The sequence below is a fragment of the Cnephaeus nilssonii genome (assembly GCF_951640355.1).
Source record: "Cnephaeus nilssonii genome assembly, chromosome: 21".
NCBI lineage: Eukaryota > Metazoa > Chordata > Mammalia > Chiroptera > Vespertilionidae > Cnephaeus > Cnephaeus nilssonii.
This window is the reverse complement of record NC_137092.1, coordinates 41,812,622-41,825,460: the sequence shown is the minus strand read 5'-3', so window position 1 is coordinate 41,825,460 and position 12,839 is coordinate 41,812,622. Positions and strand designations below refer to the sequence as shown.

The 12,839-nt window shown below is 61.0% G+C and overlaps 1 protein-coding gene across 1 annotated transcript in view; it reads right to left on the bottom strand.

Moving 5' to 3' along the window:
- Positions 1-3,316: 3,316 nt before the first annotated feature.
- The window catches only part of LMX1A (LIM homeobox transcription factor 1 alpha), a gene marked incomplete at both ends in the record, with an annotated part of 114,844 nt that continues 105,321 nt past the window's right edge, over positions 3,317-12,839 (bottom strand). The window contains 5 exons of the mRNA XM_079761658.1: positions 3,317-3,477; positions 5,119-5,289; positions 7,715-7,781; positions 9,323-9,400; positions 10,676-10,848. Of these exons, the coding sequence (XP_079617784.1) occupies positions 3,317-3,477; positions 5,119-5,289; positions 7,715-7,781; positions 9,323-9,400; positions 10,676-10,848 (650 nt within the window). The remainder of the gene's footprint in view (positions 3,478-5,118; positions 5,290-7,714; positions 7,782-9,322; positions 9,401-10,675; positions 10,849-12,839) is intronic.

Sequence of the window (12,839 nt, the reverse complement as noted above, 5' to 3'; positions counted from 1 at the left end):
GGAAGCGGAGGGAGAGGCCTCACGCTCCTGGTGAGGCTGAGAACAGCCAGAGAAACGGCCACGTGTCCAACCGCGGCGGCCCAGCACAGCTCACACGGCCCGCTTCTCTGAGGGATGAGAGGCCCAGCTCGAGCACCTGTGGCCTCAGACCATCCACATGTCCTACAGTCACAGGGACCCTCCCACCCTGTCTGTCCTGCCCCCACCGGCTCCCGCCCATGAGCGTGCTGTCTGCACCTGTCACTATTTACCTTCGTGGTCTGTGGGGCTTGGATTTCTCCCTAACCCGCCAGCTTTGTGTGTCAGGATCCAGTCTGCTGTGAGTCACATAAACACACAGCAGCAGCAGCTTTAAAACACAAGTTTATTTCTCTCAAAAGAGTTAGGACCTGGACAGTCAGGGCGGGAACATAGCGTGGCTCCCAGGAATCCTCAGGAATCCGGGCTCCTCCTGCCTTGTCCCGCGACGTGTGCCCTCCGTTCACAAGTTCACGTCCTGGTCTAAGATAGCTGCTCCCCTCCAGCTATTGCACCTGCGCTCCAGCCAGGAGGACGTGGCACCGAGGCGCTGCCCGTGATGCTGCCCGTGATGCTCCTGATGCCCCCTGGGCGTGGCGTGGTGGGAGGAGCGGCTCAGCAGAGCTGGCCTTGGAGGGACAGAGGCTTTATTCCGAGCAACCTCAACCACAAACCTGGATGGTATCGTTTGAGAAGAGAATAGAACTAAGGGAACGACGAGCAGCCCTGGCCTTACCTGTCTCTTCAGCAATCAGTGGGGACACCCCTGTCACCAGCACCTTCTCCATCAGCCCCACTCGAAGCCTCTGACGCACCACGGGGCAGTGCTCCCCTCCCACCAGCGGGCCCCGCGCACTGGCCCGTGCGGCCGGCCTCCCGTCCTCGGGGTTCTGCCCGCGCTGGTCCTGCTGTGTGGAGGCCCTCCCTCCTCTCTGAGCATCAGTCCTGCCTGCTCTGAAGGCTCAGCCAGGCCCTCCTCCCGGGGAAGCCCGGAGCACACGGTGCCTACGCCAGCAGCAGACGCTGGGCCTACAGGGGAGTTCCTGCGCGTCCTTTACTGCCATCCATCGCAAGCTCCCCTGGGCGGAAAGGCGGCGTGCCTTCTCTGTGCCCTCCCAGCCGCACCTGGGCAGGTGTTCGCTCGACGCCCCACACCTGCCCTCGGAAGTCAGACAAATGAGAACGCTGAGACCTGGCCGAGTGTCCCCGACCTACCGGCTTCTCGTCTATGAAATGAAGGAGCCCCTCACAGCCTCTGCCTCCGAGACCCTGACTGAGGGCGGAACGTGCAGGCCCTCCTCCTGGGGGGTCGCTGGCTCCATCTCAGCAGGAGGGGGCCCCCTTTCTCCCTGTTTTTCGGGAGTCACCCTTTCCCTTCATGGGAAGCTCGCCATCAGCTCCGCCCACGTCCCTGTTGACAACACACCAGCCCCCTGGTCCCCACCCCCACCCCCCACCCACGCCCCAAATAAACAGCAGCTCGTTTGTAAGAGGTTTTTAATTTCATCTTGGTTTGCAAGGCGAAGGAGTGAACAGGGCCTCTGTTCGGGTCACTCACAGGGGACCGGCTACCTTGTCCAGGGGACCTCCCCCCGAGGCCTGCGGCCCCACCGCGCCGCCTGCTGTCCGCTCGCCAGGCTGGCTGACGCTTGTTGCATAAATTATTAACTAGAGCACAAATATCACATGACCACGACGCTACCGCCCGGGCGTGCTCCCTCCGGCCTGGCTCCTGGTGATGGGTGAGCGCTGGGTCCAAGGCTGTGATGAGCGGCGTTGTCCCGGGAGGCGGCCGGGCCTGTACCGGACCTCGCAGAGCCCAGCTGACCCGCCTTCCCCGGCACCTCGCTCCTTTCTGGGGCACAGAAGCAGCCCATCTTAGCAGCACCCGGAGGACGGCGGGCAGCTGACCCCGTGTGTGATGGCAGCGGGGTCCTCCGGGTCAAGTCAGCAAAGTGAGCCTAAGGGGGGGGGGGGCCCTGGCTTCCACCTGGACCCCGTGAGCCCCAGGAACAGAGCCCAGGACAGGCCAGCACACGTCACGTGAAAAGTACAGACAGTATTTCAGCCTTTCCGGGCCACATACACTCCGTGGTGGTCTCCTTCCCTTTTACTATTGTTTTTTAACAACCTTTAAAACCGAGAAACCCTTCTTAGCTGCGGCTTGCCCCTGATCTGGAACCCCACGACACCCTCCTGTGCCCCGCAGCCACAGCCCCCTCCCCGGGACTCTGGTGCCCCCGCTGTCCTGCCTGGTGTCTGAGCCTGGCTTCCCAGAAGGGGCTCCGGGCACCGTGGCCCTGAGGGCACAGGAGCCCCCGACTCTGCAGCCCCAGGGTCCGCCTTCGCCCCGGGACGGGTCTGGTTGTGTTTTAAACAAACCTCAGATATTCGGGTCAGCCCTGCTCATGTGTCCTGGGGGTGATCAGGCCTTGGGTCCCCCGTAAGGTAGGTACGGACTATCGGCCTCACCCCCACCTGCAAATGATGCCCGTCAAGAGCAGAACGGACTGCCTGGCGCCACCAACAACCACACGTCACCATTTTGAAGAAACGAGGACTGGGGTTCACCCTTTCCAGGGACATAACCAGGAACTGTCCTGTCCCGGCCAGTGATGGCCCCAGAGAGGGCCCAACCCAGGAGAGGACCTGCGCGCCAGGCCGAGCCGCTGCCCACACCCCGGGGCGCTGACGACAGAGCCCCGAGCTGGGGCCGCGGGAGCAGCCCTCCCTGCCTGCCACGGGTCTCTTCCAACGAGAAATAAAGTTTATAAAAGTAATTCCTCTCATTTATAACTTAAGTGCATCAAGCGTTTCCTTAAATAGAGCTCACACTGAAAATAACCACACCTCTGCTGCCCGGGGGTGTCTGCCATCACGGGCATAGATCTGCAGATGACGTATGAAAGGTCACTCACACACACCTGCCTGCCCGCCTGCCTGGCTGCGGGTTGTACGGATGAATAGACATATGCACCTCTTGACAAGCGCTTCCCCAGGAGGTGGGAAGCTGTTAGGGTCTCTACTATCTAGCCTGCATGACAATGTCTACATTAAACATCCCTGTCCTTAGCGACAAACACGCCTGCAAACCTAACGCTAAGACTCTTATTAGGAACATTAAACTATGCGATCTGTTATGCATCCAGTCTTTGGAAATGCCAACCACCCCGTTCGGCAGCATCTCCGACAAGACACCCTCCCCCGCCGCCTCGTCCTGGCCTCCGGCCCTGCAGCCAGCGGCCCTCCCACGTGTGGTGTTCCATACGGAGCCCAGCCACCGAGCTCTGGGGGAGGCTCAAGAGGTGAAGTAAGAATTCTGCATGGAGTACAGGTGGTCAATGGGGTTCCCCACTCTGGACTGCAGGGGCCCGGCTTCCGAGGTTGCTAGGAAACAGTCACCCAGGTTACTGAGGGAGGTGTCGTCACTATCCAGGTCGTGGAAAAGGGGCTCGGCACCTGAAATGAAGATGAAACACAGGCGTGAGGGTCTGAAAGCAGGGACTCCCCTGGGTGCTGAGAAACGCACCAGCATCCAGCATTCTGGGGTGGGGGTGCCGAGGGGAGGCTACACGGACAGAGTCCCTGTCCACAGGCCTCTAGTCTCCCGGGGCTCATGTCTGAAGTGCAACAACTGAAAACACGCCAGAACACCAAGCTGAGCACAGGCAAAACAGAGGGCAGACGGTCAATCACCTCCCCTCCGTGACAGCGCACTCAGGTGCGCGGGCACTGCCTCCCGCATCTGTATGCAGGCAAGCGGAAGGTGACCCCCGACGGGCCGGCTGGAGGCCACGTGACAACCAGAGGCGCATGCCCTTCGCCTCCACTCCAAGTCAACGGGGCAGGGAAAACCAGTTTACTGGGCTTGTCACGCGGCTTTAATGATTCATTTTACTAAAGGGTTCCTCATGGGCCTGTATGTAATAAGACCCCTGGGAAAGGAAATTTAAGAATCTGCAAAAAGGCATTTATTTGCCCTGTTTTCCACAGCCGTGGAGTGACGACGGGTCCCCTACGGAAGCCAACGCCACGATCGCGGTGGGTCAGCGAGGACCGCAGAGGGCCCGGCCTGCACTGGGGTTTATCGGACGCGTTGAGGGCAGACAGGGCCTATGTGAAGAGTAGGGGGGTCTTTTAAAATGGAGGCAAACAAGAACTTGTTTGACCACACGTGGGAGCTGCGGCACGTCTCAGATGCTCTGTTTTGAAGGCTTGCCAATCAGACTTTGTTCTCAGCTCTCGGGGCTCCGTGTGCAGATCTCACCGGGAGGTGGCTGCTGCCCAGGCCGCTGACCTCGCGTAAACTGCTGCCCGGTATCTGGCCCTGAGGTCCAACTCCAGCCATCCAGCCAGAGCTCGCCCAGCCACTGGCGAGTACAGGGGCTCAGCTCTCCACACACCAGCATTTAAACCCCAGTGCTGGTGGGTGGGCGTGGGAATTGGGGTTCTTTTCACGTCACAGGTCAGCTTCTGCTTCAGGAATTCCAGGAGAAGCGAACAGGTGTCCATGTGGTCCAAGGAGAACAGCGTTTTCTCTGCTTTTATCGATTTTCTTCCCGTGAAAGTTCGCTGTCCTCGGGCCTCCTGCCTAGATCATGCTGACGGGCTGACAGACGCCGGTCCCTCTCAGGGAGGAAGGTCGTGACGTTCAACCACGCAGGCGGGAAGCACCACCTCCTACTTAAAACTGACAGCTAAGCGGCGCTGAGGGGGAATGAACGGAGACAGCGCTGGTGAACTGAGTGCCGGGCGTTCTGCGGTGGCCCCTGCGTGTGGCTGACCCAGCAGTACTTCCTGGGCCTCGTTGGGCTTTGCAGCTTCAGGGGGCAGCTGGGAACGGGCGGATGTGTTTGGGCAGGAAAGACACGCACACAAGCAAGTTGTGATGGCCCCTGTGGGGTGGCGGCCTGTGGGCCAGCAGGGGCCACTCGGAGGGTGGGGCTGGGGCCAGTTGAACTGAGTGCTTCCTTGGAAAATATCATTAAACCAAAGGTGAGCATTGCGGAGGGTCATCCTAGAGGTAGGACCACATGCACCTGTGACCGCAGGGAGGTCCTGTTTCCTCACTTACTGAGGGGCGGGGCTGAGGCCTCTTACCATAGGGGTGCATGTGGTCTCCAGGCATCTGGGGCGGGGTGAGGCCCTGCCGGAAGGGGTCCGCGCTGTACACGCCCTGCTCCATGGCCAGCAGCTGCTGCGGGGTGGGCAGGGCCGTGTAGGGGCTCATGATGCCTTCCAGCCCAGTGCTCCCGCCGCCGTTCGTCGGAGCTGCGGGACAAAGAAGCCAGGTCACCCTCACAGGCAGCCCGCATCTCCCGCCGGGCGGGGGACACAGAGCATCTTCCGAACATCACGGCCCCCATTCCAGTGCCCCGCCCGGCACCGGCCTTTGCTGTGGCTCCAGACAGAGAAGAGAGTGAAGGGCAGGCGGGGGCAGCCCAGGAGTCTGGGCTGGCCCTGGGAACCCCGTAGCCTGACCCCGTGGACCACACAGGGCTGCCTACGTGGCCTCACAATGTGGCAGCTGGCTTCCCCAGAGCTGGTGATTCCAGAGAGCAGGGAGCAGAAACCGCCACATCCTGTAAGACCTAGCCTCGGGGTCACACCCGGGTCAGCCCATTCAGTGACCAAGGGGACTGCAGGCTGTGGCCACCAGGGGACGAGCATCTCGTCAAGGAGGGTGTGACCACACAAGCTGTGCGACCACGGCTACGTCATTTCTGACTTCCCGGGTCCGGGTTTCCCATTCACCGAGGGGACAGACGTGAACTGACCGGCGGGTCCCAGCCTGTGCCTTACAAGGGCATCAGCGTCCCTTGGAGAGCGTCCTGGACTATGCCATTGAAACAAAGGCATCTGAGGGTCCACTCAGGTGCACAGCCCTGGAGGGGGCACCTCTAAAGACCCTTCCGGCATCACCCACAGGAGCCCCTAAGTCAGGCGGGGTCGTGACACTGGCCAGCGACCTCGCCGGGCTGATATGAAGGTCCCGTGAGACCATGTGCTTGTGCTTTGGGACATCAAGCTGCCGTCTGCGCGCAGAACCCTGTGAGACAGGACGATGCAGCCCCGCCACCTGCACGCCTGCTGTGGGTCCTGGTCACGGCCCCGTGAGCTCGCAGAGCCTGCCTTGGGGCCCTGAGTGCTGCCTAAACGTCCCCCAGGTCAGCACAGGAGCTTCAGTTCTTCTCCCCTGGGCCTGGCGGTCCATGTGGAGTCCACCTGCCGGGCCCCCTAAAGCCCTCATGTCCGCGACCCTCTGACCTTCCCAGGGTCCTGAGCACTAGGGCCCTCAGGCTTCATTCCCCACTCCCCACCCCAGGGCCACACAGCCCGAGCACGTGGGGGCGGGGCTGTCCCAGCGCCAGCAGCACAGCGTGGAGCTGCGCGGGCGTCAGGTGGGCTCCACCTCCCCGGCACCTGCGGTTTCCTGACCCTTCCCGAGAGCCGCCGTGAGGAGCTAGGGAACTCTGGGCCGCCAAGTGGCGTCCTGGGCTGAGCCCAGTACAAGGCAAGGCCGGGTCCGCCCAGGGACAAGGAGCGTTGCTCAGGGCCTGAGAACCAGAACCCCGCCCCCCCGACGCCTTCCGAGTGTGGCCGCAGACCAGCAGCAGCCGGAGCTGCTAAACATGCAGGTTCCCAGGCCCCGCCCCGGGCCTTAGCAGCCAGTCTGTGCTGCACCAGGTGCAGGTGGCCCACGTGCAGGTGACGGGCCGTGTGAGAACCCGTCTCAGGAGCACGCAGGCCATTTGGGGATCTGCCGAACGGATGGCTGAGTTGGGCCATATCGCTTCCACAGTGACGTTGTTCTAAAATCGTCCTTCTTGATTTAGTGCTTTGAGCTTCCTTGAGGACTCCCACACCTGTCCTCCACTCCCTCCCCAGTCCTCATTTAAAAAGGAGGTTCAGCCCGGCCGCGTGGCTCAGTGGCTGAGCACTGACCTATGAACCAGGAGGTCAGGGTTCGATTCCCAGTTCGGGCACATGCCTGGGTTGCAGGCTCAATCCCCGTGCAGAAGGCAGCCAATCAATGATTCTCTCTCATCATTGATGTTTCTATCTCTCTCTCCCTCTCCCTTCCTCTCTGAAATCAATTAAAAAATATAGTTTAAAAAAATGAGATTCATGCAGGAACTTCGAATCAGAGAGAGGGGTCTCGGTCCCCGATGGGCCCCTTCCTCACGTGGGGCCTCGGTCAGCCCTGTGGACCCTTTAGTACCGTCGCCGCTGGCCTCGGGGTGGCTGCTGTGAGCGTCAGGCCAGCAGGTGGGAGCCGGGCTGTGAACTAGAAACTTGCTCCGCAAAGCAGGCAATTATTCGTTTACTGTCATCATCTCCCCCCTTTTACGTAATTTTGGCAAAGGCGGAGTCACAGCCGCGCTTCCATGGGGCTGATCTGCCCGGAGGACGGAGGACTGGGAGGACGAGGCGCTGCAGGCCGTCCTCACGGTCCCGACACTGGGCAGGGCCAGGGCAGGGGCTTGGGCAAGCCTAGCGCCACCTCCCGCAGGCAGGTCCGGGCTGCAGCGGTGCCGACCGGTCACAGCTCCTCGGGCTCAGTTCCCATGCAAGGCCCCACCCACACGGCGAGGCCAGGGCGTCTGGGAGCCCACAGGGGCCGTCCGGAAGCGGGGCGGCTGGAGGCTGGGGCAGGGGAGTCCGGCCCCGGCGTGGACGGCGTTAGGGCCCTTACCCGAGCTCAGCCGCTGCGTGTTCTGCTGGTCCTGCTGCTGCTGCTGCCGCCGGGCCAGCTTCTTCATCTGATGCAGAGAGAACCCCAGTTAGACGGCAGGGGACCTGCAGGGGCTCAGGCCTCGTGGACGGGCCACATGCACGGCAGGAACACGCCCCCAGAGGTGACTCGAACGGAGCCACGTTTGAGGAGCAGCGCCTGGAGTTAGGCGTCGGTGCTTTGCCGTTGTGGAATGGCAGCGGCTGGGCAGCAATGGTGTCTCAGCAGGAGCAGCGAGTCCCTCCCCACAAACAAAACTTGCTGCTGATGTTTTGAGTTTTATGTGAGGTCTGCGTGCGGGGAGGGGGCCTGCAGCCTGGCAGGGGCTGCCCACAGGGTGGGAGCTGGGGTGAGCCCAGAGGCTGTCCGCATCACTCCCCGACCTGCTGGCCCTCGGGTCTGCGGACCCACTGGGAGGGTCAGGCCTCCAGGCAAGGAGCTCACCCCAAAGACCAAGAGGGCACACACCTCCTGAAGGAACACTGTGACCCAGTGTTTCTCAAACTATGTTCCGTGAACGGCGAGGGTTCCATGAGATACTAATATCCACCTGGAGTGTGTGCGTGGAGACACTAGGTTACAAAATAATTCTCCACTACAAGATTTCCCAGAGCTCCGCATGTGCTCCATGCCACGTGACTCCACAGGCTGCCGGCCCTTCACACCCGAGCCATGAAATCCTTCCACGGGAAGGACCACGGAAGGCACCCTAACGGCGTGCTCCGAGAAATTCAGGGAGGCACATGCTCCTTAAACCGTTATGTCAGATAGCGAGCTGTAGTCCGTCGCCCCCTGATGCTCAGGGCTCTCAAGCAATGGGCCACAGGACACGTGAATTCAGGTCTAAAGTAAAAGACTGTGTGCTCGGCCAGTGTGGCTCAGTGATTAAGAGTCAACCCATGCACCAAGAGGTCACCGGTTCGATTCCTGGTCATTGCACAAGCCCAGGTTGCAGGCCTGATCCCTGGTGGGGGGCAGGTGTAGGAGGTGGCTGGTTGATGATGTTTCTATCTCTATCCTCCCTTCCTCCTCTCTCTCTCAAATCAATAAAAACATTTACAGTAAAGGCCTGCCCAGGAGAATGCAGCCGGCACTATGAAGACGTGGCCTACACGGGGGGGGGGGGGGGGGGGGGGGGGGGGGGGCTGTTGCCCTGGGAGAGGCGGGAAGGCGTCCACAGGCCATCATGTCGAGGTAGAACAGTCATACGTGTGCCCTGTAGGTTTCTCTCTGACATCTGAAAAGAACTTTGGGTCTGGGTTAAACTAATGTGACTTAAAGAACCTGCTTTTCCCAAAAGGCACAGGAAGACACTTATTCACGCACACGGCTGGCCAGGCCCACAGTCCTGGCCACTAGAAAAACAAAGGCCATTTCACCAGGACAAATGCCCACCACTCCGCAGCCGCACGCGGCTGGGCCTGAGATGACTGTTGAGAGCAGAATCTCGAAGTCGAGGGAACGCTCCATGAATGAGCTGGTCGGAACGCTGTCGGCCAGGACACGGTCCCCCTCTCCCGTCCCAGGAACCCCCCCCCCCCCCAACAGGCAGGCTGAAGTGCCAGCTACCTTGGCTCGTTGGTTCTGGAACCACACCTGGACCACACGGACGCTCAGCCCTGTCTCTGCAGCCAGCGTCTCCCTCACCTGGAAAAAAACAGAGCATTAGAAACACGAAGCATGGTGTCTGGGGAAAGGTGGGAACTCTATGCAGAGCGCAGGCGGCCTGAGGGGTCTGGTACCGGCACCAGCCACTGCCCGACGTGCAGCCAGATCGAAGCACGAGAACAGAGAGGGTCTCCCCAGGCAAACAGGGAGGAATAAGTGTCCACTTGGAGGTGAACGAGAGGTCTTTGGGGCGTCTCCGACTCTGGAAAGCAGGCCTTCAGATGGCTCTCGGACCTTCGCAAAGCTTGTGCCCAGCCGACCACAACGCGTGCGCACTGACCCACTCAAGGAGAACTTGGGGTGAAGGCCACCAAGCAAAACACAAGCGGTTCTCGCTTGCCCTCTTCTCCTGTCCTAATTCACTCACCTAAGTTTTCGGTTCTGTCCCCTATAGCTCTGGGTGACTATGTGTTTCACGAACACTCATATTCAGTTACCCCACGTGAGCCTGGCCCAAAAAGACTGAGACGGGCCTTCCAGATTCCAGAAGAGCAGACACTCTGGGGCAGGCACACGCCCTGGGGCCCTGCAGAGCGGGGCGATGGGGACCCCCACCCTGAAGAGCTGGTTTAAATATCTGCCCTCTGTGCAGACGCACGTCGAGGGGCCGGAGCGGCACAGCCTGCTGCTTGGATTCGGGAGGAGCTCCCTGAGTGAGCACATCAGCAGGGCGGCCCAGCAGCCTAGGACTGTCACCTCCAGACCGTGACGCCTGAGAGAAGTAAGTGTCTCTCATTCAACCTCTGCTGTGTTTTGTTTTTTGCTTTTCATGAAAATTCACAGCCGCCTGATCCATAACAAGTGAGTGAACGAACAAACGATGGCCCATCCGGATGGCGGAATGCCATTCAACAGCCAAAGTCGAGGAAATGACACACAGACTCCCCAGGTCACCTCCCCAAGAGGAACAAACGGGAGCAAAACCAGAGCAGACCACCAGCCCTGCAGCGTGGCTCTCGGTCACAGCACCGTGGTCACCCCAAGTGGCACCGTGTTATTCCCACTGATCTCCCGGAGTGACGGGTGTGAGCATGCGGCCAGCGGAGTGGCACGCTCACACAAAAGCTCGGGCGGTTCTGCTAGAGGCCTGGCCACAGCCTCAGACCCCGGAGTCCCCCACCAGGCTCAAGGCCACTGCCCAGACCGAGCAGCCTCCCGCTGCCCTGACCCCAGGTGCCCGTGACCACGCCAGAGGAGTGGGGCGACCATGTAAAAGCGGGCGGGGCCCTTCTTCCCTCCTCTTCCCTCCTGTACCTTTCTGCACGGCTTGGACGACACCTCAAACGAGGCCTTGAACGCCCTCCTCTGCTGGGTGGTCAGGATGGTCCGGGGCCGTTTGGGGCGCTTATGGTCCTTGCCGTCCTCGGCGGCTCCTTTCCCTGCCCCGTGGGCAGCCTTGCAGAGACTGTCTTCATCGTCACTTTTGCCTGAAAGAAGCAGAAAGGGGGTGTCCCTCGCAGCCACTGCCTGGAGCTGCGATTCCCTGAGAGGCGCTCGGCCCACGCCTCCGAGGCTTACGCTGGAGTGCCACGCTGGTGCTCGGTGTGCCGATGGGGCGGCCCCTGGCAGGGCTGAGAGGCACCCTCAGCGAGACGGTCCTCCCCGTGTGTGTCCTCACCGGGACCACGGGAGGGGGAGTGGCTTAGCGCTCTACAACTCCGTTTCCTTACTGCAAAACCGGGTGTAAGAGAACCTCCTTCTTTGGGGTGTTGAGAGGATTCAGAGAGCTGACAGGTAAGGCACGCAGAATGCTGCTTGGCGTAAAATAAATGCCAGTCTGCTGTCATTACTGTGTAGGTGTCACTGCTCAATCTAGACCTGGAGAGAGGACCCCCAGGACCTGAGGAGATCACCCGCGTACACAGCTAACTGCGGATGGACAGACAACTGCATTACTCACATTTCTGGGAATCCCTTCAACTCCCGAAGCAGTGAGCCACACACGAGAACTTCTGAAGGGATGAGCCCCCGGCACGGGGCACGCTCTTCCCTGGCCCCTGCCCAGCCCACTGGCCTCACGCTCCCTGGGGGGCTGCTTCTAGGGTCTGGGGCCCGTGTGGGAGAGACGCTCCCTTTTCTCTGGGGAGACCACAGGTGGCAGCTCACGCATTCTCTTCGCCTCCCGAAGAAGAGACGGGTGAGAACACTGGTTCTCAGGATGGGAAGGTGGGAAGAGGAAGGCTGGGAGGGGCAGGAGGAGGGGGCAGGGAGAGAGGGACGAGGCTCGGGTTGGTGCTCTGCCAGTGCTGTTGTTTTGGGGTACATTTCTCCCTCTGCGGCCTCCTCTCGCCGCCCCACCTCTCCTCTCTCTGCCCAGCCCCCCGTGCCCTCCAGGAATCACGTCACGCTCTAGACGAGGGTGTGCGGCCTTCTCTGTAAACAGCCAGAGCAACGGTTTTACTCTCGCAGGTCCACGGTCTCCATTGCAGCTGCCGACTTCGCTGTCATCTCGCGAAGGCAGCCGCAGACACGAGTGGGCACCGCTGTGGGCCACTGTGTGCCACCAGGGCCCTACTCTAGGCCCTCCTGACCTCCTGGCCCACCCTTCCGGGCTCGGCACTGGGCAGCAAGCACTGGTCATTCGACACGGAGGAGACAGTGCCGGAGGCTGCTGTGTTCTCTCCACAGCCAGTGACACACGTAACAGAAAGGCCTCCACCCACCAGTCGCCACGGAGTGGCAGGTGTCCTGGCCATTCCCAGCGAGAGGTCCCCCCGGGGGAGAGCTGGAGGGCCCCTGGCACCTCCCAACGTGCAGGCAGAGGGCACAACCCAGCTGCCAGGGGAAGACAGGCCCCAGTTCCCAGCACCTGGCTCCTGTCCATATTATGGGCACAGAAGTGCCCCGACTGTCCCGGGAAGTCCCAGGCTGCCTGATGTCACCGAGGCTCTGGCCTCTCTCAGCCTGACTCTGACCCCCGCTTCTCCAGGAAAACGGGCCGTGCCTGCAATACACACAAATCGATTTGCCCACTACAAGAAGAAACGCCTGCAGGAGCGGGAGCGGGGCAGGGGGGCCCCTCTCAGTGCCAGAGGCCTCCCACCCCAATGCAGCCCAGCGACCCCTTGTCGTTTAAGCTGACCTCCCCGCCCGCCCCCCCCGCCCCCCGCAGAGATGAAAGCACCATAGCATCTCCCACGACTAATGTCGGCCCCGGGGAAGCCACTTGGACACACGCAGCACCCCCTGACCCTCGTGGGGCGTGCAGACATGAGGTCTCCGCACAGCGGGCCGAGGGAAATGGATTTGCTTGGCACAAACTTTGAAACACACATCCCAGGGCCTTTCTCTCCCCTTTTCTCATAAAGAAAAAGTCTGGAACGGCTCAGGGCTGTTGCTTCCCCTGGCCAGCCTCCCACCGTTTATGACATGAACAGCCACAGATGAAAGGCTACCTGTGGGGCCTGGAAGGTTCATC